At 41.3% G+C, this 25,655-nt stretch overlaps 1 protein-coding gene across 4 annotated transcripts in view; it reads right to left on the bottom strand.

Annotated features, from left to right (window-relative positions):
• The window catches only part of SYTL5 (synaptotagmin like 5), a 278,287-nt gene that overhangs the window by 45,908 nt on the left and 206,724 nt on the right, over nucleotides 1–25,655 (bottom strand). For 2 of the 4 annotated variants that reach the window (XM_027963201.3, XM_060408401.1), the window contains exons 4-7: nucleotides 24,664–24,779; nucleotides 22,725–22,833; nucleotides 19,147–19,281; nucleotides 2,517–2,658 (exon numbers count right to left, since the gene is read on the bottom strand). In XM_027963201.3, the coding sequence (XP_027819002.1) occupies nucleotides 2,517–2,658; nucleotides 19,147–19,281; nucleotides 22,725–22,833; nucleotides 24,664–24,779 (502 nt within the window). The remainder of the gene's footprint in view (nucleotides 1–2,516; nucleotides 2,659–19,146; nucleotides 19,282–22,724; nucleotides 22,834–24,663; nucleotides 24,780–25,655) is intronic. The other 2 variants (XM_060408400.1, XM_060408402.1) reach the window with 1 other exon arrangement.

Genomic DNA, 25,655 nt, shown 5'->3' with positions numbered 1-25,655 from the left:
CCTATATATATCAATACATATGTCTACTCATTCAATCATAGGAAATTTTTGTTGGGGAATATCTAGGGCTTCCCTCGTGGCTCAGACAGTAAAGAATCTACCTGCAATGTAGGAGACCTGGGTTCGATCCCTGGGTTGGAAAGATCCCATGGAGAAGGGCGTGGCAACCCTCCTCAGTATTCTTGTCTGGAGAATCCCCATGGACAGAGGAGCCTGGCGGGCTTCAGTCCATGGGGTCGCAAACAGTCGGACATGACTGAGCCACTAAGCACAGAGCAGGTATTGTTTAATAAAGAAGTATTCATATATTTGTAGCAACTTGGATGCACTGAGAGATTATCACAGTAAGTCAGAGCGACAAATCTAAAATACGACAAACGAACTTGTCTACAAAACAGAAAACAGAATGGTACACACAGAGAACATACTTGTGGTTGCCAAGAGAGAGGGTTTGGGGGGAGGGATGGAGTTGGAGACTGGGGTTAGCAGATGTAAGCCATTATATGTGGAATGGATAAACAAGAAGTCAGTCTCTTATGATAAAGCACAATGGAAAAGAATGTAAAAAAAGAATGCATATAGGTGTATAATTGAATCACTGCTGTACAGCAGAAAGCAACAACATTGTAAACCAATTGCAATTTAATGGTTTAAAGTTCTTAAAATTTAAAAAAATGTTTATCTAAAGGCTGTAGATATGAGGGGATTGGCACATGAGAAGGAAGCTCCCTCCTTACCCCCTACCTCCAGTGATGGTACTTAGGGAGATAAGCCTTGTTTTGAGAACAAACTTGACTAACTTATTAATTATTGGACTGACAGTCTGCTGATTCCCACTAGCAGAGCTGTACCAGCTGTTAACATTTTTTTAATACTTCTGGATCAGTTGGTGAGCAGGGCAACTCCCAGTCCACCCCTTCTTCCTGTGCTCCTGTCCTCCACAACCCTAGTTCTCCTCACAATCCAGGTCACTGCATGGCCTGGGAGGGCCCTCAGGATGCTGCCCAATCTTGCACCAGGGTCTGTTCTGATGGCTCAGTGCCCCTGACATACCAGTTTCTAAATATTTTGAATGCCATCCCTTTTCAGGCTGCCAGAGAAGTGAGTACAGTCACCAACTGGGCATGCACTTTTCTGGCTACTGAACAACACTGTTTGTGGAGCTAAGTATAAACACTGATGAAATTTTAAATAGGCCTTTTATCTTATCAACAAGTTTAATTTAGACTAAAACTGTTTAAATACACTTATTATTATTATTCTTTATTCTGTCTGAATGCCTTTGGACTCTTCATCAAAAATATCTGTAGAATCTTGTCATTCACAATCTCCACATCTATCTTCGTGTTCCAAAGCCCAGCAACACCTCCTGCAGTAATACCCTGGCCTCCTTCCTAACTGGCCTTCTGGCTTCCACTCTTGTTCCCAATAGGCTCTTCTCGGCATAGTCCTCAGTTTCAGCATAAACAGAAGCCAGATCATGTCACTAGTCTGCTGAAAATTCTCCAACTGCTGCCATCTTCTCCAGAGTAAATGCCAAAGTGCACACAGTCCACATGGCCCATCTGGCCCTACTTCCCCTCTGAACTCATTTTCTCGTTTCCCTCCTTTGTTCACTCATAACAGCCATACAGGGCTCCCTGTTCTTCCTTGAACACACCACATATGCTCCCACCTTAGGGTCTTTGCACTGGCTGCTCCTTCAGGGGCACTAAAGATCTTTCAGACTCTGGTGAAGCAAGGGCACTGACTATGCAGATGGTGGTCCTTGATTAAAGTGATTGCAATATAAAGTGATTCCAACAGCCTTCCCATAATGTATTTACTGAACATCAGTGCTGTCCCAGCATGGATGACAACTTTGCAAGAGATGCTCGCAAGCCTAATTCTTTTACTTCTTTCAAGTCTTTGACCAGGGCTTGGCATAGAGAAAGCCCTCATTAAATATTGGCTGAATCAAAGAATTGTAGTTTGTACGTAAAGATATAATATGTGAGTTATATATATGGAGTTTCTTGCTTAATCAAACAACCTAGTAGATGTTCATTCACTCAAAAGAACAGCTTACACACACAACACACACAATGCAATTTAAATTTCTGTTATGTGCAGACTCTTTAACAGATGTATTGAAAAGAAAATGATAAAAATATTTTAAGAGTCTACCTTTCCTAATTTAAATCTGTTGGCAACATTTTAGAAGAGTCAAGTTCTTGACAAATAAAATGGATGATCAAAATCAGAGTGCTAAACGTGATTTATATTTTACTGAAACCATGTAGCCACTGAAACCCCCATCAAACAAATTCCACCTCTGAAACTGCCCTTTCCTTCACACTTGAGGCCTCCTGCCATGAGCTATGGATGTAGGAGGTTCAGTTCTGAGCAAGAAGCATCTATTACTGTTAAACAAGATCAACAACAGGCTCTCAGATTCAGAGAGCTGAAGGCTAGCCATGCCTCGGTGGTGAGGCTGAGTCCCAGATGGAGCTGTTCCTTCACATCTGTGAACTTACTCGACTGCTGACTGAGGTCACGCTGCGGGTGCTGGGGGCCGGTGACCTCGGAGTGCCTGGGGTCATGCCATTGCTCCGGACACTCTTGGGAGTTCCAGGACCAGCTTCTGGCTCATTGAAATCTGATGAACCAGTGCTTCCCCTAAATGAGAAAAAACATTCTGACTTTAAAATGGAAGTGGAGCAGTGACCAAAGACACCGTCAGGGAAAACTCCCCAGAAAACAATGGCAACACATGGACCACCTGAGGTACACCTTCAGGGGCTCATGAGGTTCAATGCCATTTGTCTGACTCCAGCATCTTCGTAATTGAACTTACCTCTCCAACTATTTTCCCCACTGCTCAGCAGTACTCTTCTAGCCAGCCCAGGTTGCCAACTATTTTTTCAACTCACCACGCTTGCTCGTGCTCCTGCTTCCACTTCTAAGGTTTTTGCTCACATTCTCCCCACCTGATAAGCCTTATTCGTCATTCTCGGTTTATCCAAATCCTCCCATCCTTCAAGGGCCAAATGAAGTCCAGCCTCCCTGACTGTGCCTTCTCTGTCCATCACAGGCCTTGCCAACCTTGGCTCTATTCAATTCCTGGTGACTTACAGTCTTTCCCAGACTGTGTAGAAGTTGCCCACATAATGTCTTCTTTGGCTGCTTAAAAGATATGTGGGCCTTGGGACCTCTTTCAACATGAGCTCCTCGGGGACAGAGCTGATGACACACTTAACCATGACACCTCCAGCACCTTCACAATATCTTGGTGCAAAGGATGCACTCAGTACATATTTAATCAAAGATTGGCAATTATATTTTATTTCTCAGTGTTTTAGTGACTGACTCATGGTGCACATTTAATAAACGAAGGCTAAAAATAATGACATTTTTGTAAGTGAGTTTGATTCACTTTTATGTTTGCTAAAATGGATTCAATTCCATTCAGTAATGATTCATGAAAAAAAAAAAAAAAACAGTTCCTGCCTGGAGGCGATCACAATTTTCTTATTAAATGGAGTTTCATAAGTAAATAAGTGTTGACAAATTAGAGTTTAAGGGAAGTGTTTGTCCTTTCATTCTTTGCCATCAGTGAGCACAAAATATGCTCAGTAGTAAAATGAAAGCCCTTGTGAATTTCACTCAGTTACTATTTTAATAATTTATAAGTGTACCTGTAATAACAAAATCTTCTTATTAAAGCACAACAGTGACAGTTTAGACAGATTAGAACTCACAGTTGAGCCAACTGGAGGAGAGACTTATAGGAATAAAGGAAGGGCATATTTTAAAGAGAATGATGGCACATGGGTCATTAATAGAAGAAAAATCTGACAGAAGAATTAGCAATAAACATTGGAGCTGTGAATCACAGCTTGTAAGTTTTTTCAAGGCTCTGCACCAAAGAAGCCACCAGAATAAAATATGCCCTGATTGATACAACCAGCCACCACAACTATTGAGATTTATGCAAACAGCAGCTGCGTTTACTGAGTATTGTCTAGGTGTTCGACAGTCTCCATTCCACAACATTCATTTTTTTTTCTTAAAAAATAAAAAGGTATGAACATTCATATTTTACAGATGAAGAAACTGAGGCTTAGAGAGGTTAGGCACTTATTCCACACATGCATACAGAATTTGTATTAATAACATACAGAGTTAGTATTAACATATGATAAAGTCAGAATAAAAACAGAATTATATGCTTATCCAAAGACAGCATTCAAGCTCATGCTAGTTCTTCAAATTGTTTATGCATCATTTTGCCAATCAAATTGTTACAACCAGGCAGGTTCTACATGGATAGAATGTAGAAGAGGAATGCTTTAAGAGGAATGCATTAAGGAGAAGATAATTAAAGGATTGAGAGAGCTGGGAGTTAGTTTCTTAGAATTTGATTAAGTGAGCTTGGAAAATTTTCTGGGTAGCAGTCCTTCAATACTACACAGAGACAGTCCCTGACAGGTTCTTTTTAGAACTGGTGGTCTGAATAAATTATAGTACTATGGACTCTGCCCACAAAGGGTCTGTGACTGTGTCTTTTGTGTCTGATGACAAGAAAATAAAATTTGGGGATTAAATAGATTGATACAGTTTGAAATTCTTTGGTGATTTCCCTGAGCCCTCCAATCTCAGGTGCTACATTTCTATATTTGGTAACAGTTAACAATGTTTATTACTTTACTAGCATATGAGATGAGTGCAATTGTGTGGTAGTTTGAACATTCTTTGGCATTGCCTTTCTTTGGGATTGGAATGAAAACTAACTTTTTCCAGTCCTGTGGCCACTGATGAGTTTTCCAAATTTGCTGGCATATTGAGTGCAGCACGTGGAGGGAAAGTTATGACTAACCTAGATAACATATTGAAAAGCAGAGATATTACTTTGCCAACAAAGGTCCATCTAGTCAAGGCTATGGTTTTCCAGTAGTCATGTATGGATGTGAAAGTAGGACTGTGAAGAAAGCTGAGCGCCGAAGAACTGATGCTTTTGAACTGTGGTGTTGGAGAAGACTCTTGAAAGTCCCTTGGACTGCAAGGAGATCCAGCCAGTCCATTCTAAAGGAGATCAGTCCTGGGTGTTCTTTGGAAGGAATGATGCTAAAGCTGAAACTCCAGTACTTTGGCCACCTCATGCGAAGAGTTGACTCATTGGAAAAGACTCTGATGCTGGGAGGGATTGGGGGTAGGAGGAAAAGGGGACGACAGAGGATGAGATGGCTGGATGGCATCACCGACTCGATGGATGTGAATCTGAGTGAACTCCGGGAGTCGGTGATGGACAGGGAGGCCTGGCATGCTGCGATTCATGGGGTTGCAAAGAGTGGGACACGACTGAGCGACTGAACTGAACTGAACAATGTTTATACCTTTCCCAAGTGATGCTGTTCTTTCTCACAAGTTCAACGGAGAAAGGGCTTAGAGACTTACCCAGGGATGTTGTACACTGCCCAGAGGTTCTCTACTCTTACAGTAATACTACCAAAAAAATGTCTCTCCCTACTGTTTTAGGTTTTTTTAAAAAAAAGTGAAAGTCACTCAGCCATGTTCAACTCAAAAAAGTGAAAGTGTTAGTTACCCAGTCGTCTCTTACTCTTTGTGACCCCATGGTCTGTAGCCCACCAGGCTCTCTGTCCATGGAATTCTCCAGGCAAGAATACTGGAGTGAGTTACCATTTCCTCCTCCAGGGGATCTTCCCGATCCAGGGATTGAACCCATATCTCCTGCATTGACAGGTGGATTCTTTACCATCTGAGCCCCGATACTGTTTTAGGTAAAGTCTCAAAAGAGAAAGGGTTGGACTGAATCTTGCAGAAATGAACCAAAGGATTATGATCCAAGGGAATTTGTGTGGGTATTTCTGCTTATGTCTGTGATGAAGGTCCTCCCAGACCCAGGTAGTCTTGGAAAAGTCTCCACCGTGGATTAGCCTTCCTAGAACCCAAAGTCCCATTTATGTGGAAGCTCTGGCAGAAGTTGATTACATGTGGTGATGACATTCAAGAGGCTATCCTGTAATAAGCGGGGGAAAATAAGTCTTGTGCCTCATAAGCCAGCCATTTGAAATTACTGTTGCCAGAAGCAGTATCTTAAAAATGACATACCCTTTCACATTTATCCCTGACATTTACTGTGAGTTTAATAATATTTTCCTCTCAGTTGAATGCTTCATTTGATTAAACTAAAAAAAAAATTTAGTCTAATGAGGCAGAATATCATAAATACTTGTGTGCCAACTCTTTCAGATGTTACGCAAAATCTGACATAAAATATGTGAATCTTTACCACTCAAATAGGAAGAGGATAAAAGCCTCCTCAAGTCAAAAATAGAGAAATTTAAAGTTCAATTAAGAGAGAGCTATTTTGGATCCATATATCATGTTGAAGTGAAGTGAAGTGAAGTCGCTCAGTCGTGTCCGACTCTTTGCGACCCCATGTACTGTAGCCTACCAGGCTCCTCCGTCCATGGGATTTTCCAGGCAAGAGTACTGGAATGGGTTGCCATTATCTTCCCGACCCAGGGATCAAACCCAGGTCTCCCACATTGTAGGCAGACACGTTACCATTTGAGCCACCAGAGAAGCTATATATCATGTTAGTGATATTTAAATTAGAAATATTAGAAATCAGTTCTAATAAACCTTGAAGCTAAAATCTGCTTAGGGGAAAACTGACAAGAAAGGGATACATTCCTTTCGACCTAAAAGGCCCAAAGTATGGGGAATGTGACACTGTCTGGGGAGCTTGGAAATCCTGAGTTACTTGAAATACACATTTCCTAGGGCAGGAAAGAGCTTCCCTTATTTTAGCTTACTTTTTAAAAGCCTTCTGTTTTGTTATCTCTAATTTCATGCTGGCCTCAAACCTTGATAATGGCTTCCTAGATATATCAATTTCTAGGTAAAGAATTCAAGGAGAAGGGACAGAAACTCTAATTTAACAAGTTCGCTTTCTGGTTTACAGTGTGGTCTCCCAGGAGTTGAAGGCTGCAAAGAATTTCCCAGGATTCAACCTTCCCAGAGCAGACTGACAAGGTTGAGCCTGTGCCTGCCTGTGAAAATGAGTGTTTTCATAAAAGATCAGCCAAAGACAGCATTAACCTGAAAGATACCATGCTCACTGGGACAATGAGGCTAGGGCATAACATAACACTAAGATGATATGATGCTCATTCTGCAGTTTACATGCCTTCCTAACTCCTTTTAGTTATTTGAGATCTGAAATAAACACCTGAGAGACAGGCAAGAGAGGTTGAATTAGAAAGTGAAGCGAGCCTGTTAAATGAGAAAGAGGTGCTAAAAATGAGAAACAAAAGGGAAAAAAGCTCAACCTTCCCATTTTTGGAGATCCCCAACTGCAACTTCTTTGTCCCCACTGTCTTATGGGAGATCGGTGGCCCTCACCCTTGGCTGCACATCAGAAACACCGTGGGAGCTTTTAAACAACCCCGTGCTCAGGCTGCACCCAAAACTAACCATATCAGACCCTCTGGGCATGAGATCTAGGCACCAAGATCCTTTCCCACCACTCACCACTCCCCCATCACCAGTGACTGCAATATGTAGCCAAAGCTGAGAAACACTGGTCTCAACTGTGGATGAGTTTGTTTCTATAGGGCCAAACCACACAACAAGTGGGATCTTCCCTGACCAGGGATCGAGCCTGTGCCCTGCACTGGGAGCGTGGAGTCTTAACCACTGGATGCCAGCAAAACTCAAGCATATCTCCAACTGTACTATTCCTCCTGCTCATACCAAGATTATTCAGCACACTGCTCGCATCAAGAGACCTGAGCTATCCTCATGGCTTAGAATGTGATGAATGGAAGGATGTTTTCTGTGTCTGTGAGTAAATGTGTGGCACCAGAAAAGTCAGCAAACTACGGCCCCTGGATGGAACTGGGGTCACCACCTGTTTTTGTATAACTTGTGAGCTAAGAGTGATTTTACATTTTCAAGTGGTTGAAAAAATTTAAAAGAAGAATATTTTATTTACATGTAAGAATTATGTGAAAGTCGCATTTCAGTGCCATAAATAAAGTTTTATTAATATGCAGGCATTCACATTCACTTTATACATTGTATACAGCTGCTTTTACAAAACTGCCAACTAAAAATTGGCAATTGCCATTTGCCTCTATAAGAATGAAATCATTTAGCCACTGCGGTCACTGACCTTCAAATACCTTAAAAGGAGTCCAGGGTAGAGATCAGGAATGAGGCACTCTGTGCCTCGTATCTATAAAATTACTAAAATCATTAATAGTGATATCTGTTCCTTTTGACTGGCCAAATCTTCTGCCAAAATCTGTGTTTGACTGCATGTACCCTCTTCACTAAAATCAAATATAATACTGACTGACCTTCCCCCTTGCCTCTTTGGAGCAGTTTCGCAGAGCTATCTGAGAGGCTGTCTCCAGGGCTGTAGTCCTCACTCTGCCCCCAAACAAACCTTAACTCACAGCTCTTGGGTTGTGGGTTTTTTTTTTTTTTTTTCAGTTGACACTCTAACAGCAGAGTGAGCAGTTGAGACAGATGCCACCTGGCCCCCAAACCCAAAAGTATTAACAATCTGTTGTTGTTTGGACGCTCAGTTGTGTCCAACTCTTTTTGACCCCAGGGACTGTAGCCCACCAGGCTCCACTGTCCATGGAATTCGCCAGGCAAGAATACTGGAGTGGGTTTCCATTTTCTTCTCCAGGGGATCTTCCTGACCCAGGGATTAAAGTTGTGTCTCCTGCACTGGCAGGCAGATTCTTTACCACTGAGCCACTGGGGGACAATCCATACCTTTCCATAAACGTTTGTTGGCCCCTGTGTGTGTGCCTGAGAATACATGCTCATGAACACACAGGTATGTGTGTCTCCACTGAAAAACCAAACTCTTGAGACTTCCATGATGGTTCAGTGGTTGGGACTCTTAAGCTTTCACTGCACGGAGTGAGGGTTCAGTACCTGGTTGAGGAACAAAGATCCCTGCATGCCATGAATGGTGGCCAAAAATTAACAAAAATTAATTAAATAAGTAAATAAATGAATACCAAAATCTTTGGAGAGGTCAATACATCCCAAAGCAATGAACAATACATGTGTGTTTGTGTGTGTGTTAATTGCTCAGTCATGTCCTACTCTTTGCAACCCTATGCACTGTAGCTCACCAGGCTCCTCTGTCCATGGAATTTTCCAGGCAAGAATACTGGAATGAGTAGCCATTTGATTTTCCAGGGGATCTTACCAACCCATGGACTGAACTCAGGTCTCTCACATGGCAGGTAGACTCTTTACTGTACTTATGCACAAATAAAACATCTTAAGAGCTCTTGACCACTGAATTAGGGAAGCAGAGAAATACAGAAGAACTGGAAATTCATTAAGCAGTTTCTCTTGCTGCAGTTTCCTCTGAAACTACTGACTTTATGTGTCTGAATAACATATATTTTCCTTCTTTTTCCTTTTTGGAGAAAGGACAAATATAATACAATGTGGGAAGTGTTCAGTGAAATTTTGTTCAATGAATTAGTGCTAAGAATATCAAGAGCCTTGATCATTCAATTTACTAAAACAAAAGCTGATTTGTTTGATGGTCTTAAAATGTTTAGGGCTTCCTCAAAATATCTCGTTTCTTTAAAAAGACTCTCTAAAATGGAAGAGACAGTCATCATGTAGGAGGGACTCTGGGTATGAGGAAAAAGAAATTAAGGACAAGTAGAAATCTCAGTCTGATAATATTTTGTCGTTTACAATCACAACAGAATCTTGTTCCCATGTCTTGTTTTTAAAGAATAGCTGGAAGCCAGTTGGATGAGAGGCCAGCAGCCTTGACAAATATTGGGTGTACTAGAAGTTATAAGTGAGAAAGTCAATTGCCCTCACCTCAGAATTTAGCTTTCAGCAACTAAATGGAACAAGCACTTACTCTGTACTTAGTATTGGGTTGGCCAAAAAGTTTGCTTGGCTCATGTTTTTCCAAAGAAACTTAAAAACCTGAATGAACTTTTTGGCCAACCCAATAGTTTGGATTTCCTAAACTCTTGTTCGACCTGGGATGCTACATCGCTTATAAGAAAAAAGCTATCAAGGTATCAAAAGCCATCCACATCCTGCTCAGTGAAACTCTCCATCTCATCTTTTGTAAACCACATTTCAATTTTATACTCTAAAAACTCTGAACTGGGACTTCCCTGGTCCAGTGGGTAAGAATTCGCCTGCCGATTCAGGGGACACAGGTTCGATGCCTGATCCAGGAAAATGCCACATGTCACAGGGTAACCGGGCCTGTGTGTCATGATTACTGAAGCCCAAGCACCCTAGAGTCTATGCTCCACAAGAGAAACTACCACAATGAGAAGGCCCTGCATCACAACTAGAGAGCAGTCCTCACTCACTGTAATTAGAGAAAACCTGCGTGCAGCAACAAAGACTCAGCAAAGTCAAAAATAAAGGAATAAAACTAAAAAGATGGTAACTAGAAAAAGAAACATTAAAATATATTTTTTAAAAATCGCTAAACTATTTGTTTCCTAGCACATGCAAAATTGCTTTATGTATCTTTTCCTTTGAACTTTCTGGTTCCTCCATCTAGGATGTTCTTCTCACCTCTCTTTGTGTGGCCACATCCTCCTCACTCCTTCAAATTGCTTAGGCATCATTCCCATGAAGCTCCTCTGATTCTTCTGGATGGTTAAATGCCTGTCTCTGGTTTCTCCATAGCACACAGATTATCTTTTTATCATGATACCATGTTGTTGTTCAGCCGCTCAGTCATGTCTGACTCTCTGTGACCCCATGGACTGTAGCATGCCTGGTTTCCCTGTCCTTCACCATCTATAGGAGCTTGCTCAAACACATGTCCATTGAGTCAGTGATGCCATCCAACCATCTCACCCTCTGTCGTGCCCTCCTCCCCCTGCCTAGAATCTTTCCCAGTATCAGGGTCTTTTCAAATTAGTCAGTTCTTCACATCAGGTGGCCAGAGTATTGGAGTTTCAACTTCAACATCAGTCCTTCCAATGAATATTCAGGACTGATTTCCTTTAGGACAGACTGGTTGGATCTCCTTGTAGTCCAAGGGACTCTTAAGAGTCTTCTCCAACAACACAGTTCAAAAGCATCAGTTCTTCAGTGCTCAGCCTTCTTTATAGTCCAACTCTCACATCCATACATAACTACTGGAAAAACCACACCTTTCACTATATGGAATTTGGGGGCAAAGTAATGTCTCTGCTTTTTAATATGCTGTCTAGGTTGGTCATAGCTTTTCTTCCAAGGAGCAAGTGTCTTTTAATTTCATGGCTGCAGTCACCATCTGCAGTGATTTTGGAGCCCAAGAAACTAAAGTCTGTCGCTGTTTCCATTGCTTCCCCATCTATTTGCCATGAACTGATGGGACCAGATACCATGACATTCGTTTTTTGAATGTTGAGCTTTAAGCCAACTTTTTCACTCTCCTCTTTCAATTTCATCAAGAAGCTCTTTAGTTCCTCTTCGCTTTCTGCCATAAGGGTGGTGTCATCTGCATATCTGAGGTTATTGGTATTTCTCCCAGTTATCTTGATTTCAGCTTGCGCTTCATCCAGTCTGGCATTTCACATGATGTACTCTGCATATAACTTAAATAAGCAGGGTGACAATATACAGCCTTGACGTACTCCTTTTCCTGTTTGGAACCAGTCTGTTGTTACATGTCTGGGTGTAACTGTTGCCTCTTGACCTGCATATAGGTTTCTCAGGAGGCAGGTAAGGTGATCTGGTATTCCCTTTTTTTGAGGAATTTTCCACAGTCTGTTGTGATCCACACAGTCAAAGGCTTTAGCATAGTCAATGAAGCAGAAGAGGATGTTTTTCTGGAATTCTCTTGCTTTTTCTTTGATCCACTGGATGTTGGCAATTTGATTTCTGGTTCCTCTGCCTTTTCTACATCCAGCTTTAACATCTGGAAGTTCTCAGTTCACAAAATGTTGAAGGCTCACTTGGAGAAGTTTGAGCATTACTTTGCTAGCATGTGAAATGAGTACAATTGAGCGGTAGTTTGAACATTCTTCGGCATTGCCTTTCTTTGGGATTGCTGAGTTTTCCAAATTTGCTGGCATATTGAGTGCAGCACTTTAACAGCATCATCTTTTAGGATTTGAAACAGCTCAACTGGAATTCCATCACCTCCACTAGCTTTGTGTGTAGTGATACTATATTGTCTTGAAATCATTTAGTCATCCCAACCTTCCCTGACAAATTGCAAGTTCACCAAGGGATAGAAAAGCAGCACTGTCTAAGAACTTCCATATTTACCCCTTGACATATAGTACTAGGGGGCTTCCCTGGTGGTTCAGTCAGTAAAGTATCCACCTGCAATGCAGGAGATCCGGGTTTGATCCCTGGGTCAGAAAGATCCCCTGGAGAAGGAAAGGGCAACCCATTCCAGTATTCTTCCCTGGAAAATCCCATGGACAGATGAGCCTGGAAGGCTACAGAACATGGGGTCACAAGAGTCAGACTCAACTTAGCAACTACATGAACACATACAGTACTAGGCCAATAACACTGGCAGAGCTATATGTTGAATTTATTTGTATAAATAAAATGCATAGGTGAGCGAATCATTTAGCTCTACTCCTCAGTGATCTAACAGAAGAAGAAAGGTCATTACTCTGTCTTAGCTACGGAGCATGTAACGTGTTACCTAATACACCTTAGGTAAGAGTGAAGTAAGTCAGAAAGAGAAACACATTAATGCATGTATGTGGAATCTAGAAAAATGCTATAGATGATCCTAGTTCCAGGGAAGAAATAGAGACAGAGATGTGGACATGGGAAGTGGGGAAAGGAGGGTGGGACAAATTGGGGGATTAGGATTGACACATATACACAACCGTGTGTAAAACAGAGAGCTAGTAGGAAGCTCTTGTGTAGCCCAGGGAGCTCAGCTCGGTGCTCTGTGATGATGGAGAGGGGTCGGGTGGAGGAGGGAGGGAGGTGCAAGAGGGAGGGAATCTATGTATACAAATAGCTGATTCACTCTGTTGTACAGCAGAAACTAAACACAATATTGTAAAGCAATTCTACTCCAATTTAACAAAAAGAATGCAGAACCCAGGGGTAGTTCAAACTAAGTATGGTGTCAAGGGTCTGGCTGAACTCCCGATCTCCATACTGCCTCACATTATTGATGTTTATAATGAGGAAAGTCACATGTATACAAAGAAAACACAAATCAGGGGCTCCGGTGGTGTGAGACACTGCACCTTTGGAGGAGGTCTGAGAGCAGCTATGGGGGCATGCTGCAGCAGAGGGCAGTGTCCCACCCATTCCCACTCAGCATTCATCCTTAAGCACAGAGCTGTTTACTATCAACACACACAAATCTACCAGAGAGGATTTCTTTTCAATCCCAAGAACCTGGAGTTCCTGTGCACAGAACAAGTCAGAATAAGTAAGAGATCTTCCCAATTCAGGGATCGAATCCGGGTCTCCCACAGTGCAGGCAGATTCTTTACCATCTGAGCCACCAGGGAAGCCCACTCTAGACCTCATGTAACTCTAATGGATACAGCCACAGTTCAAGTAAATCACATACTCTCATAACTCCAATATTTCTCACCTCTTCTGTCACCTGTCCATCACTTCATGGAAGGAAGAGTCATTTTTCTCAGGACACCAGGGTTTTGCAAATTGCTTTAGGCTTAGTATTTGTGAAGCTTGTGGCTTTAATTGCTCACCCTTTGCTGCCACTAAGAAGGGCTGAGCTTACTCAAAGCAGGTTAAAATAGGAAGAAAGGAATTAGCACCAGACAAAATTAAGCAGAGGCACAGGAAAGAGGTGAAAGTAATTTTCCTTTGGAGAACAGTCCTTATAACCATTATTCGTTTGCGTCACAAAACTCTCACAGCTAGTATTACAGAATGAACTGGATGTACTTTTAGAGATGTACTATAAATCTGAACAATTTTTAAAGTCTGGTAAGGAAAGGAGTTTGCTCAGAGCATTAGAAACTAGCTATACAGCATTTTATCTACTGCACAAAACAAACCAGTATTAACTTTGTGGAAGTGGTCCTGACTCAGAGCTAAAACACTCCCAGCTTGCTAATATTTCAAATAGTAGTAAGAGGATGCTGCCTAATTGCCATGTTAATCTCAAAGGTGTTAATGAAAATGACATTGGGGACAGAAAGATGATTTTACTCCTGACGAAAAAAGGATGTGTCACATAATGACAGAGTGGGGTTCATCAACTTATTTTGCCCAAAATAATAGATATGAAGAAAGAATGACTTTTTTAGTCATTAAGATACCAAACATGTCTTATTTACCAGAAGGAAAGAGAGAGAGAGAGAGAGACAGAGGGAGAGGGTGAGCCAGAGGGAAGGAGCTGGGGGATGGGATGAGAATGAGGATCAGCTAAGAAGGTAAGGGCTGCTGTGAATGGTGTGGTTTCTGCTTTTGGATCAGAGCCAACCAAATCAGCTTTTGAAGCTTCACAGAGACTGTGACAGTCAGTCCCCGGCCTCCCAGAGAGTGATTAGGAACAACTGGATAAAACTAGAATGCACTTGGGCAGGGGGTGGGGTTGGGGGACAGGAGAAACTGGTTGGTTGTCAGAGGTACAGGTTCCTGTGGTTCAATACTTGCCGTATCCTCCAATGTCATGATAGAAATGCTGCTGAGAAACACAGCAGCATCCTTTATCCATCTTCTTACTGAACAAAATCAATTTTTCAGTTCTTAAGTTCCACTCTTCCTGTATTTTAGGGGACAGTATTGATGTCCCCTCCAGATTCCCTCAGATCCCTTGCAGCAGGCTCCACTCAGCCATCCCAAGCTTCTGGGTACTTTTCTGCTAATGGTTTGCACTTATGATGTTCAGAGCTTTGCCTTTAGCACTGGAGGCCAAGCATGCCTTGAAGTATGCCTCCCCTGACCCTCAGTTAAATCTGAATTTCAGATAAACAATCAACAAATTTTTAGTATAAAAATATACTACAAAACCTCGAATAGCCAAAGCAATCTTAGGGCCACAGTCATCAAGACAGTATACAATGGAGTAAAGACAATCTCTTTTTAACAAGTGGTGCTGGGAAAACTGGTCAACCACTTGTAAAAGAATGAAACTAGATCACTTTCGTAAACTCAAAATGGATTAAAGATCTAAATGTAAGATCAGAAACTGTAAAACTCCTAGAGGAGAACATAGGCAAACACTCTCAGACATAAATCACAGCAGGATCCTCTATGATCCACCTCCCAGAATGCTGGAAATAAAAGCAAAAATAAACAAATGGGATCTAATTAAAATTAAAAGCTTCATATACGGATGGCTAACAAAACACAGGAATGCAAAACTAGTACAGCCACTATGGAGAACAGATTCCTTAAAAATTGCAAATAGAACTACCTTATGACCCAGCAATCGGACTTTAGGAAGATGGCAATGACCCTGTATCAGATGTGTATATATACTACTATTTATATAGTACATACAAATAAGATTTCATGAAAATTTTTTTTTTTTAGTTTTTTACCTGAAAATAAATTTAACTGGACATCCTGTATCATCATTTGCTAAATCTGGAAACCCAGTCTAAGGGAACCTATAAACAATGACTTATTGGGACAGAAGTGCAATGGTCCAGCTCCTCAAAATGTAAAAACCTAGAGGTACCAATATTTTATGCCCCAGAATCTCTTGCAGGATTAAGCTGAGTTCTCAAACTCATACCTCACCAGAGACAGCAAATTGCTCATCTTCTTCGCTTTTTAAAAAAATTGAGGAGTACTTGCTTTACAATATTTTGTTGGTTTTTCTGCTTACAGCAAATTGAATCAGCTGTATGTAGACATATATCCCCTCCCTCTTGAACCTCCCTCTGACCCCCCTCCATCCCACCCATCTAGGTCACTTACTCCCTTACTGGTAGCTCCCAGAATCATTTCAATTAACAAATTACTCACTTAGGAATCCTTGCCTGAGGATTCATTTCTAGGAGAGTAGGATTTTTTTTAAACTTTTTATTTTGTATTGGGGTATAGCCAATTAGCAGACAATGTTGTGCCAGTTTCAGAACAGGAAAGGGACTCAGCCATATATATATATATGTACCCATTCTCCCCTAAACTCCCTTCCCCTCCCATCCAGGCTGCCACATAACATTGAGCAGAGCTCCCTGCGCTATATAGTAGGACCTTTTTGGTTATCCATTTAAGTATAGCAGTGTGTACATGTTCATCCCAAACTCCCTAACTATCCCCTTCCCCCATTCATCTCCCTAGCAACCATAAGTTCCTTCTCTAAGTCTGAGTCTATTTGATTTTGTTGTTGTTGTTTTCAGTATTAGCTAAGACTTTTCTTTTAAGGATTTAAGATAGATATCTCACAAATCACACCACATTGACAACTCATCACAGCGTGAAAGGAATTAGGAACCACTGCCTTGAAGAGCATTCTGTTTGTTGATTACAGTTCACATTTATATGCCTTTAAAAAAACAAAACTCAGCTGTCTCATGTGTCAAGTCCTGAGAAATCAGTGAAGAGCCATTTGCCATGTTCCTCTGAGAGGCTGCTGCGCCTTGCCTAAGCCATTCATACATTTCCCTGCTTTGAAACTCCTGAAAAGATATAAAGTCTAACCAGGCATCTGAAAAACAATCATTTCCACTCTGATATGAGTTTTTAAAAACGATGCTCAAGCCCAGCTGCTCCAGGAAAAGAGCAATGAACTGTGAAGAAATATGCGTGGAAGAGGAGAAGGGGGAATTAACTGCTAAGCTAGGCCAGCTAATAGATAGCAGAGGCCAGAATCTTGCAAATTCTCTTTTGGGGAATCTGCTGTTACAGGGGAGGCTGCAGTTCTGCTTGAAGATCCTAATGAGAAAAGAAGGTCTGCAAGCTTGGCTACTTGGCTTTGCAGAATTCCTCCAGCTCCAAGAAAATAAACAAGAAGTTAACACCTTTTAGGGATGGGAGTGAAGAAAAGATAGGCCAACTCCTGCTCCTACTTCCTAAGGAATAATTTGGGGATAATGTAACTCATCTCACAGTGGCAGTCCGTTAATGAATGAGTCATCATTGCGATAAATACACGTTTCAGGAAAAGGACATTTTGCTCTACTGATCTCCCAAACATCTTGACTCTCCTTCTTATTGGGAGGACAACATCTTGACTCTCCTTCTTATTGGGAAGACATTGTTCTTGGCCTGGTTCAGTCGAAGCACCCTGACTATTATTAATATATTCTATCTCTAAACCAAGGCACCCTGACCATTATATTCTATCAATTGATCCTGGGTATTTACAATCTCAAAGATAAAGTCTATTTAGGGACAACCTTCCAATTTACAACGAGAGACCCCTGGGACAATACACCAGTTTTTGGTGAAACATGTCCATATGGCTTTATAGCTTTACATGTATGGTTCTTTTTATGCATGGATTTTTTTTTTTAATCCATAGTAAATACTACAGTACACCAGGATCCTCAGTTGGGTAAATCCTTGGATATGGAGCTACATAAGGATACAGAGGAACTGTGGATAGGAAAAGCTTACTGTCAAATTATACTCGGATTTTTGACAGGCAAAGTGAGGGGGTGGGGTCAGAGCAACTCACTCCTATGTTATTTCAGGGTCAACTGTATCTACATGCAGAACTTGTTAAGACTCAAGGAATAAACCCAGGCAGGTAGATTCTGAAACAACCATGTAAGCACTGTGATATTGGAGAGTATGACCCTTACTCTTAAGTAACTGTAAAATGAAATAATTTAATTTTCTTCATTGAGCCAGAAGACTAAGTGTTTTGAATGGGGGACTCCATCTTTCCTCTTTATATAGATATATTGTCCCTTTTAAATGCCAGCCTGAAATATGAGCCAAGATAGCTCATCCAGCGAGTGCCCACGAGGCTGAACAAAAATAGCATCTCTAAATAATTTTGATCCCTGTCTGAGAGTTAGGAACTCAGCAATCAAAACCAAAAATGAGATTTTCCTACATAAGGTTTTACGGGACAAGATAGAGGGCCACCCCAAGAGAAGTCAAAGGAAATGATTTCAAGGACAAATGCAACCAGGGTTTAAAGTATTTTTTATCGTAAAGGAAATATAGCTACATTCTTTGAGAATTTGGAATGGACTGAATACAATCATAATCTTTTGATAGTGGATGAGAAATGATTTAATGTTTTATTTTTTTCTTTGAAGTTTTACATAAAGTGACACAAGTTTGCAGGAATGCTATAGGGAAAAAATATCAATATGGATAGTACCTGCACTCTTAATGACCTGTGAGGCTAGATCTTTTTTCTCATCGTTGCCTTTGATAATATACCAGTCATGAAAATCAGCCTTGACTTAGGTTCCAACAGGCTAGAGAACATTCGGCCTGATAGGAAATGACAAGGCTCTTGGCTATCTTTTCTCTCTTTACTTTTCTTGACAAGGTGCTAGCTCTATGCATGGGAGATTTGAGGAGCTGGCCATCTGATAACAAGTTAGAGGTGGCAGACCTATAAAGAAGTGGAATTTGTGGAAATTCTCTGAGGCAATTCAAAGGAAATTATTATTAATTTTTTTGAAGTTGCAAGGAATGTATTTGACACCAAAAGGTTTCTTTTTCCAAAGCTTAAACAGAAAAAAATCAAGAAATCAATGAAAACAATTTATTTTCCTGGATTTATCCATGTGAACTGCAGCCCTGAGTCCCCAAAAAACATCAAGTCTCAGCCATGCAAGTAACACAGATGATTTTGATAGCTATAATTCCAGAAATATAAGTGCTTACCATTTCAACTAAAAACTATCCTCCTGGGTTTTCACATTATGTATTAGAAGATCTCTGAGAGGGAGTACATTACAGGTATCTAGAAGCATCGTTTGGATAGAAATATACAAACATGGGCTTCCCTGGTGGCTCAGATGGTAAAGAATCCACCTGCAATGTGTGAGATCTGGGTTCGATCCCTGGGTTGGGAAGATCGCCTGGAGGAGGGCATGGCAACACACTCCAATATTCTTGCCTGGAGAATCCCCATGGACAAAGGAGCCTGGCGGGCTACCGTCCATGGGGTCACAAAGAGTCAGACACGACTGAAGTGACTGAGCACGAATGCACATACCAACCCTTTGGCCAATCTGTTATGTGTCTTACCTGTCAGAACCAGGGGCTGACTTTAAACTCCGAAAATTGTGGCTGTCTAAGTCCAAGCTGTAGCTCCGCCCACTTTCAGTTTTGGGAGTAATGATTTCTCCTCTGGTTGCTGATCTGAACTTGCTAAGAAGAAATCTGAAATTACATATATACATACATACATTTAAAAGGAAGATAATAAAACACAAGTATATCATTTTAAGAATACCATTTATTGTACTTCTAACAGTATATAATTCTTCAATGAAGCTGGCTTGATGCTGAGAAATTCTGGGGAGTCCCCATGACTTGTGCAACAGAGTGTCAAAGGTACCAGCAGAGGCAGTGAGGGCATTCTCCCAAAGCCATACCAGCTGCTGGTAGGCTAGGACTCTGTCCTTCAAAGAAAAATACCATTGACTTTGGGGACTTACCACTATCACCTGAGAATGGAGAAGCACTGCCCGGGCTGAACTTATTTACACAGTGCTGAGAAAAGGGGAGTTTGAACTCACCTTGCTCAGACAGAAGAGCTATGATGATCCTGTAGGATCAACTAATGTAGCAACTTACTAGACTGTAGCTCCATGAGAAGGACAACTCTTGTTCTTCTTGTTTCCTGTCAGGTCCCCTAAGGTTAGAGGGAGGCCTGGCATGAACTACAACCCAGCCAGTTCTTGAGGAATAAGTGACTGCATGCATGCTCCTGGGGTAATAAGTCTGAACAATGGAATGGCTCACACCACATGAAACTTGACTGCATTCCCATTTTCCCAAATTATTTGGAACTTAAGCAAAAAGAGCTTTTCAGAAACTAACATTCAGGTCATGATCCAAGCTACCAAAAGCCTCAAACATGGGTCTTTTCAAATGCACTCGCATAAAGACAAACCAAAGCTATTTTCCTTTTGTGTGGTATCGGTAGAGACCAATTCATTTACTTTACTGGCTATAGTTTTCTCATGGGGAAAAAGTATTCCAAAAGTACTGGGACGATCTTAATAGGATCTGCCAAATTGTCTGCCAAAGTGTCAGAAGCTTCAGTCTGCCTGGAAATTACATTTTTGGTGAGAATAGCACTTAATATCATGTCAAATGATGTTACTTTGAGAACCACTGTGTGTATGTCCTTACCTCTGCACAGCTGCTTTCAGTGTCTCCTCCATATGAACTCACTCTTCCTCCTCTTTTATTATCCTGGGCCCTCTCCCTCTTCCAAGCTCCTCATCAAGTCCCACTTAGAATTTGATTCCTTTCCCAATGGTCCCTGTGCCCTCCCAACATTGATAATCTAATATTTAATTATTTATTCCCATATTATATCTTTTGTAGTCATACAGCTTCCCTGGTAGCTCAGTGGGGAAAATTCCACCTGCCATGCAGGAAACAGAGGTTCAATCCCTGGGTCGGGAAGATCCCCTGGAGAAGGAAATGGCACCCCAGTATTCCTGCCTGGAAAATCCCATGGATAGAAGAGCCTGGCGAGCTATAGTCCATGGGGTCGCTAAAGAATTAGACACGACTGAGCTACTAAACAACAACAACAAACTTCTTGCCATGTTTCAAAAAGGCTATCAGGCCGCTCATATTGCCATCTTAGATTTTCCTAAAATCCTTCTCTACGTTATTAACTTTTCAAGTGTGGACCTTTGAACCTTTTCTTTCCAACTAGGTGTTACATTCTTTGACGACAGAACAATCAGATCCCAGTTTGGTTTCAGCAGAGCTCAGCCCAGCACTAGGACTCCTTTGACAATTTAGGATGTATATCATTCATGGTACTGGTTAGCTCCTTACTGTCTCCCAGCTCCAGGCTCGCCATTCTGTAACCCACATAGTGATGCCTGGCCTGGGGTCCACACATTCTACTTCCTAGAGGCCTTTGTGGGCTCCACACTGAATTCAATCAGATTACCAATTGTTTTTGATGGGCCAGGCACCATGCTGAATACTGCAGCACAAAAGTTTAAAAAAAGCCAGTAGAAGAGCTTACAATTAAGAGGAGGGGAGAGAGGGGGTGTATCCAGCGAGATCGGTTCATTTACTTTACATTCTTGTGTAAGGAGGGGCTTGATGTCTGAGTGCAAAATCAAGAGTGACGCAGAGGCACAAGCCATTGTGGGAGCCCCAAGGAGAGGCAAATAGGTTTAGAATAGTAGGAAGGCTCAAGATATAGGACACATGGCCCCTCTAGCTATCTTTCCCATTCATTGCTGCTAATTAACGAAGTCATGGTTAGTCATGACGGTTTGAGTCAAATGACATTTAGGATTCATGCCTACTCATAGTAAAAGATTCTTTAAAAAAAGAAAAGAAAATACACTTTCTGTAGAGGCAGATGAAGGCTCAGGGACTGGCAGCCTTTCACACTGGCTTTTGCTGAGAACAAAGACATCCTACCCAGTGTGCGTGTGTGTGCTCAGTCATCTCACTCTTTGCGACCCCATGGACTGTAGCCCGCCAGGCTCCTCTGGCCATGGGATTTTCCAGGAAAGAATGCTGGAGTAGGTTGCCATATTCCCTTCTCCAGGGGTTCTTCCCAGCCCAGGAATTGAACCCATGTCTACTGCATTGGCAGGTGGATTCTTTACTGCTGACTCATCAGGGAAGCCCCACACGACTCACAGCAAACCATAAAGCCACTTGGTATAGATTAGGATTTTCACTACCTGGACCACAAAACTAGCCACCAACTGACTCAGAAATAGACTACAGAGACTGCAACAGGCAGGGCTATGAAGCAATACTTTGCCCTTTGGGTCCTTTTTTAATTTTTGATGTGGACCATTATTACAGTCTGTATTGAATTTGTTACAATATTATTTCTGTTTTATGCTTTGGTTTTGTGGCCATGAGGCATGTGGGATCTTAGCTCTCTGACCAGGGATTGAAGTCACACCTCCTGCATTGGAAGGCAAAGTCTAAACCACTGGACCACCAGGGAAGTCCTGCCTTTCAGTCCTTATAACCTGCATTTTGGGGGCCAATTGACTCCCCTGATGGAACCTTCTTGTTTCCAGTTTCCCAGCGCCTCCCTATTGGCCTCTCATTCCTATTCTCAGTACCTGACACATAGATTTGCTTTCTGAATGAAGTTAGTGAGGTGGCCAAATGATTCCTTCCTTAAGGAGACCTGCATTTTAAACAGGGGAGACAGTGTTTTAAGCCCTATTAAGAAATCTTGGATTTGGCTGTTTCATACATCAGCACTCAGGTTGGGCAGGTTGGGGAGGGTGGAGGGGTTGGTGTCGACTACAACAAAGGTAGTCATCACCTCCTTACAGGCAACACTGGCCCCAGAATGAAGCTTCTACTGAGAAATAAAGGGATTCACTTGGTATAAGATCAGATATGTCAAATGAAAGCAAAATCCTCACAGGTTCAGGTCAGAAGGGACCTTTATCTAAAACTGAAAGTAATTAAAACTGCATTTCCTGAGGCAAATGATAAGAGAATGTTACCTCAGTCCAGTCTCTGACCTTTTCTGGGTCACTTAAGTGACATTAGACTTGAAAAACAGCGGGGGCCGGAGGGGGTTGTCTATGTCACAGGTGACTGGGACAAGGATCAAAGATTCCCTTGAAGAGGCTGTGTCTTACCCCTTTCTCCTGGGTCCATCGTGGCTGGCCTTCTGCCCAGCAGAAGGCAAAGCATCTGACTTTTCTGTGTTTTGTCGGGTTTGTTCTTGGCTTTGTATTTCTCCATCTCCTCATTAAAAACAATCAGAAAAAACAAACAAACAATCAGAAGACAAATTTACACACAAAATGGCAAGAAACGGAAGCTATTTCCTAGTCTTCATTCACGTTTCTACATTAACACAGGACAGAGTAACTGGCAATGATGTTTCCATCTTATGTTTCCCAGTCACACATGTATTTTTCATGTCAAGTTAAATGAAGATGAAGATTGGGACTCATCTGTAGGAGTTTTGCTGAGATAAGCTTTGTAGAGATAATCGCAGCGGAGGAATTAAACATCCTCCTCTACAAATATTTTTAGGGCAGAGGACCCAAGGTTCATGAGAACTCCAAATACCTAGAGGCTGAATTGTAGCATGGGATTCTAGAAACAATATCATTATTTTGGAGCACATAAGCCAGACTTCCTGGGAGGGTGAGTAGCTGTGCACATACCTTCTGACGGCCTATACTGCTGAGGTTTGAGTGGAGGAAGCAGCCAGAACTAACTGCTTCCTTGTAACTCGACTCTGCTCTCTCTGTGGCATTAGTCCCAGGGTTACCCATCTGGGAGAGCCCTTCCTTGCTAGTGCGACACCAAGAAGGGGCCCTGGAAGCAGGTCCAAGCCTCCTGCCAGGCTTCAAAATCAGGGCATTTTTCTCCAGTATGTGAAAGGTGAGATACCCTAGGAATAGACCCACAGATGTCTGCTCCAGCTTTACTGTAGCCCAGATGAGAAATATGATTCTAAACATACGTGTCACTCAATATTTAAGCAGTTAAATTGTGGTCTGAATGCACAGACTAGCATTCTCAAAGTGAGGTGTTACAGTAAATCCCTACATATGAACAAATTCTGTTCTGAGAGTGTGTTTGTAAGTCCAACAAAGTTAGCCTAAGTACCCAACTAACATAATTGGCTGTTATTTATGTGAGAAGTTTGTAATACTTCTATGTGTAATATTTTTATGTGTAATACAACACATAAAAAACAAATACAAAAAGAAGACACATTAGTACAGCGGTACAGTTCAACAGCTGGCATACAGGGGCTGGCATTGAGTGAAGAGGCAAGAATTACTAAGTGGAGGAGGGACAGGAAGTGGGAGATGGCAGAGCTGAAGGGTGGTCAGCAATAGGAGATGAAGGGCAAGCTGCAATTTCATTCGCATCTGATTTAACTGGACATGAAAATGCACATTCACATGTTTGAGAGTTCACAACTTGAAGGTTCATATGTAGGGAACTTACTGTATTTGCATTTGGTGACAGTTTAATTCTTCATTGAGTGAAACTGCCTTGTGCATTTCAGGCCATTCAGCATCCCTCAATGCCACTGATTCCCCCACAGTCATTGGGATAACCAGAGAGGGCCCCTACATTTCCAAACACTTCCCTAGCCTGATTAGGGGAGGGGGCGCATTACAAAATATCAGCCCTTGGTTGAGAATCCCTGGATGAGAAAAAGTAACATTTAAATTAAATCTGAAATATATCCTTATTGAAAAACCAAAGATTTCTTCCACAATGTGAATCACGTAAGGCATCTGTTTTATGTTACTTTAACTATTTAGTAAAATATTGGAAGTACATTTAGGAAAAGAAGTCTGTGATGAAGAGCAATGCCATCCCTGAAAACCTCAGTGTGCCACGTATGAGAAAAATGACCATGGATTTCATTTTCTACCAACTTCATCCTCCCTTGTATGAACTGAAGATTTAGATTTGATGCCACCAAGTTTTGAAATGATCTAAGTGACTCAACAGAGGAAATTCAACTATGGTCTTTTGATACATAATACAGAGAAGTTATTTAGCCCACCAAAATGAAGATTAAAGCAGTTTTGCTTTAGTTACCTGGACTTCTTCTTAAGATGGACTGTCGGACAACATCAGTGCCCAGAACATTAACGTGCTTGAAACGCTTTGCCTTTTCTTCAAAAAACCACTCACCAGTTACAATCCTTAGCTGCCTACTCAAAAGAAAAGAGGAGAGCATTGGAATTCAACTGTTCAGCCAAATAATTAACTAAAAAACCCCTAATTGAGTAAAAGATAGCCAGTTACAGAGTCCATCTCACTCCTTGGAGTAATTTATGGTTAGTTGAATATGTACTATATGTATGTTATATATGTATGTTACATACATATATATGTACTACATGTATGTTAGTTGAATACGTACTATATACAAGGTACTCACTAATTGCTCTTCATACTTACTATATTTTTATCCACTCTGTAAACATGATTATCCCCATTTTATAGATGAGGAAACAGAGCAATAAAATGATGTGTCTCACACATAAAAGCCAGGATCCCACCCCAAGCAGTCTGACCTATAGCTCGACTTCTTTTTTGTTTCATTTTTTAAATTTTTATTTTATTCAGGTAGAGTTGATTTACAATGTTGTGCTAATTTCTGCTTTAAAGTGATTCAGTTATACATACATACATTCTTTTTCCTATTCCTTTTCATTATGGTTTATCAGAGGATATTGAATAGTTTCCTGTGATATACAATAGGATCTTGTTGTTTATCCATCCCTTATATAATAGTTTGCATCGACCAACCCCAAATCCATCCCCCTCCCACTCCCTTGGCAACTACAGGTCTGTCATCTGTCTGTGAGTCTTCTTCTGTTTTGTAAATAATTTCATTTGTGTCATAGATTAGACTCCACATATAAGTGACATCACATGATATTTGCCTATCTCTGTCTGGGTTACTTAACTTAGTATTATAACTTCTAAGTCCATCCATGTTGCTACAGATGGCATTATTGCATTCTTTTTTATGCTATAGTTCAAGTTCTTAACCATGACATGTGCTAAGTCACTTCAGTCAT

Source organism: Ovis aries, chromosome X (genome assembly GCF_016772045.2).
Source record: "Ovis aries strain OAR_USU_Benz2616 breed Rambouillet chromosome X, ARS-UI_Ramb_v3.0, whole genome shotgun sequence".
NCBI lineage: Eukaryota > Metazoa > Chordata > Mammalia > Artiodactyla > Bovidae > Ovis > Ovis aries.
The sequence above is the reverse complement of the archived record's forward strand: the minus strand, read 5'-3'. Positions and strand labels throughout refer to the sequence as shown.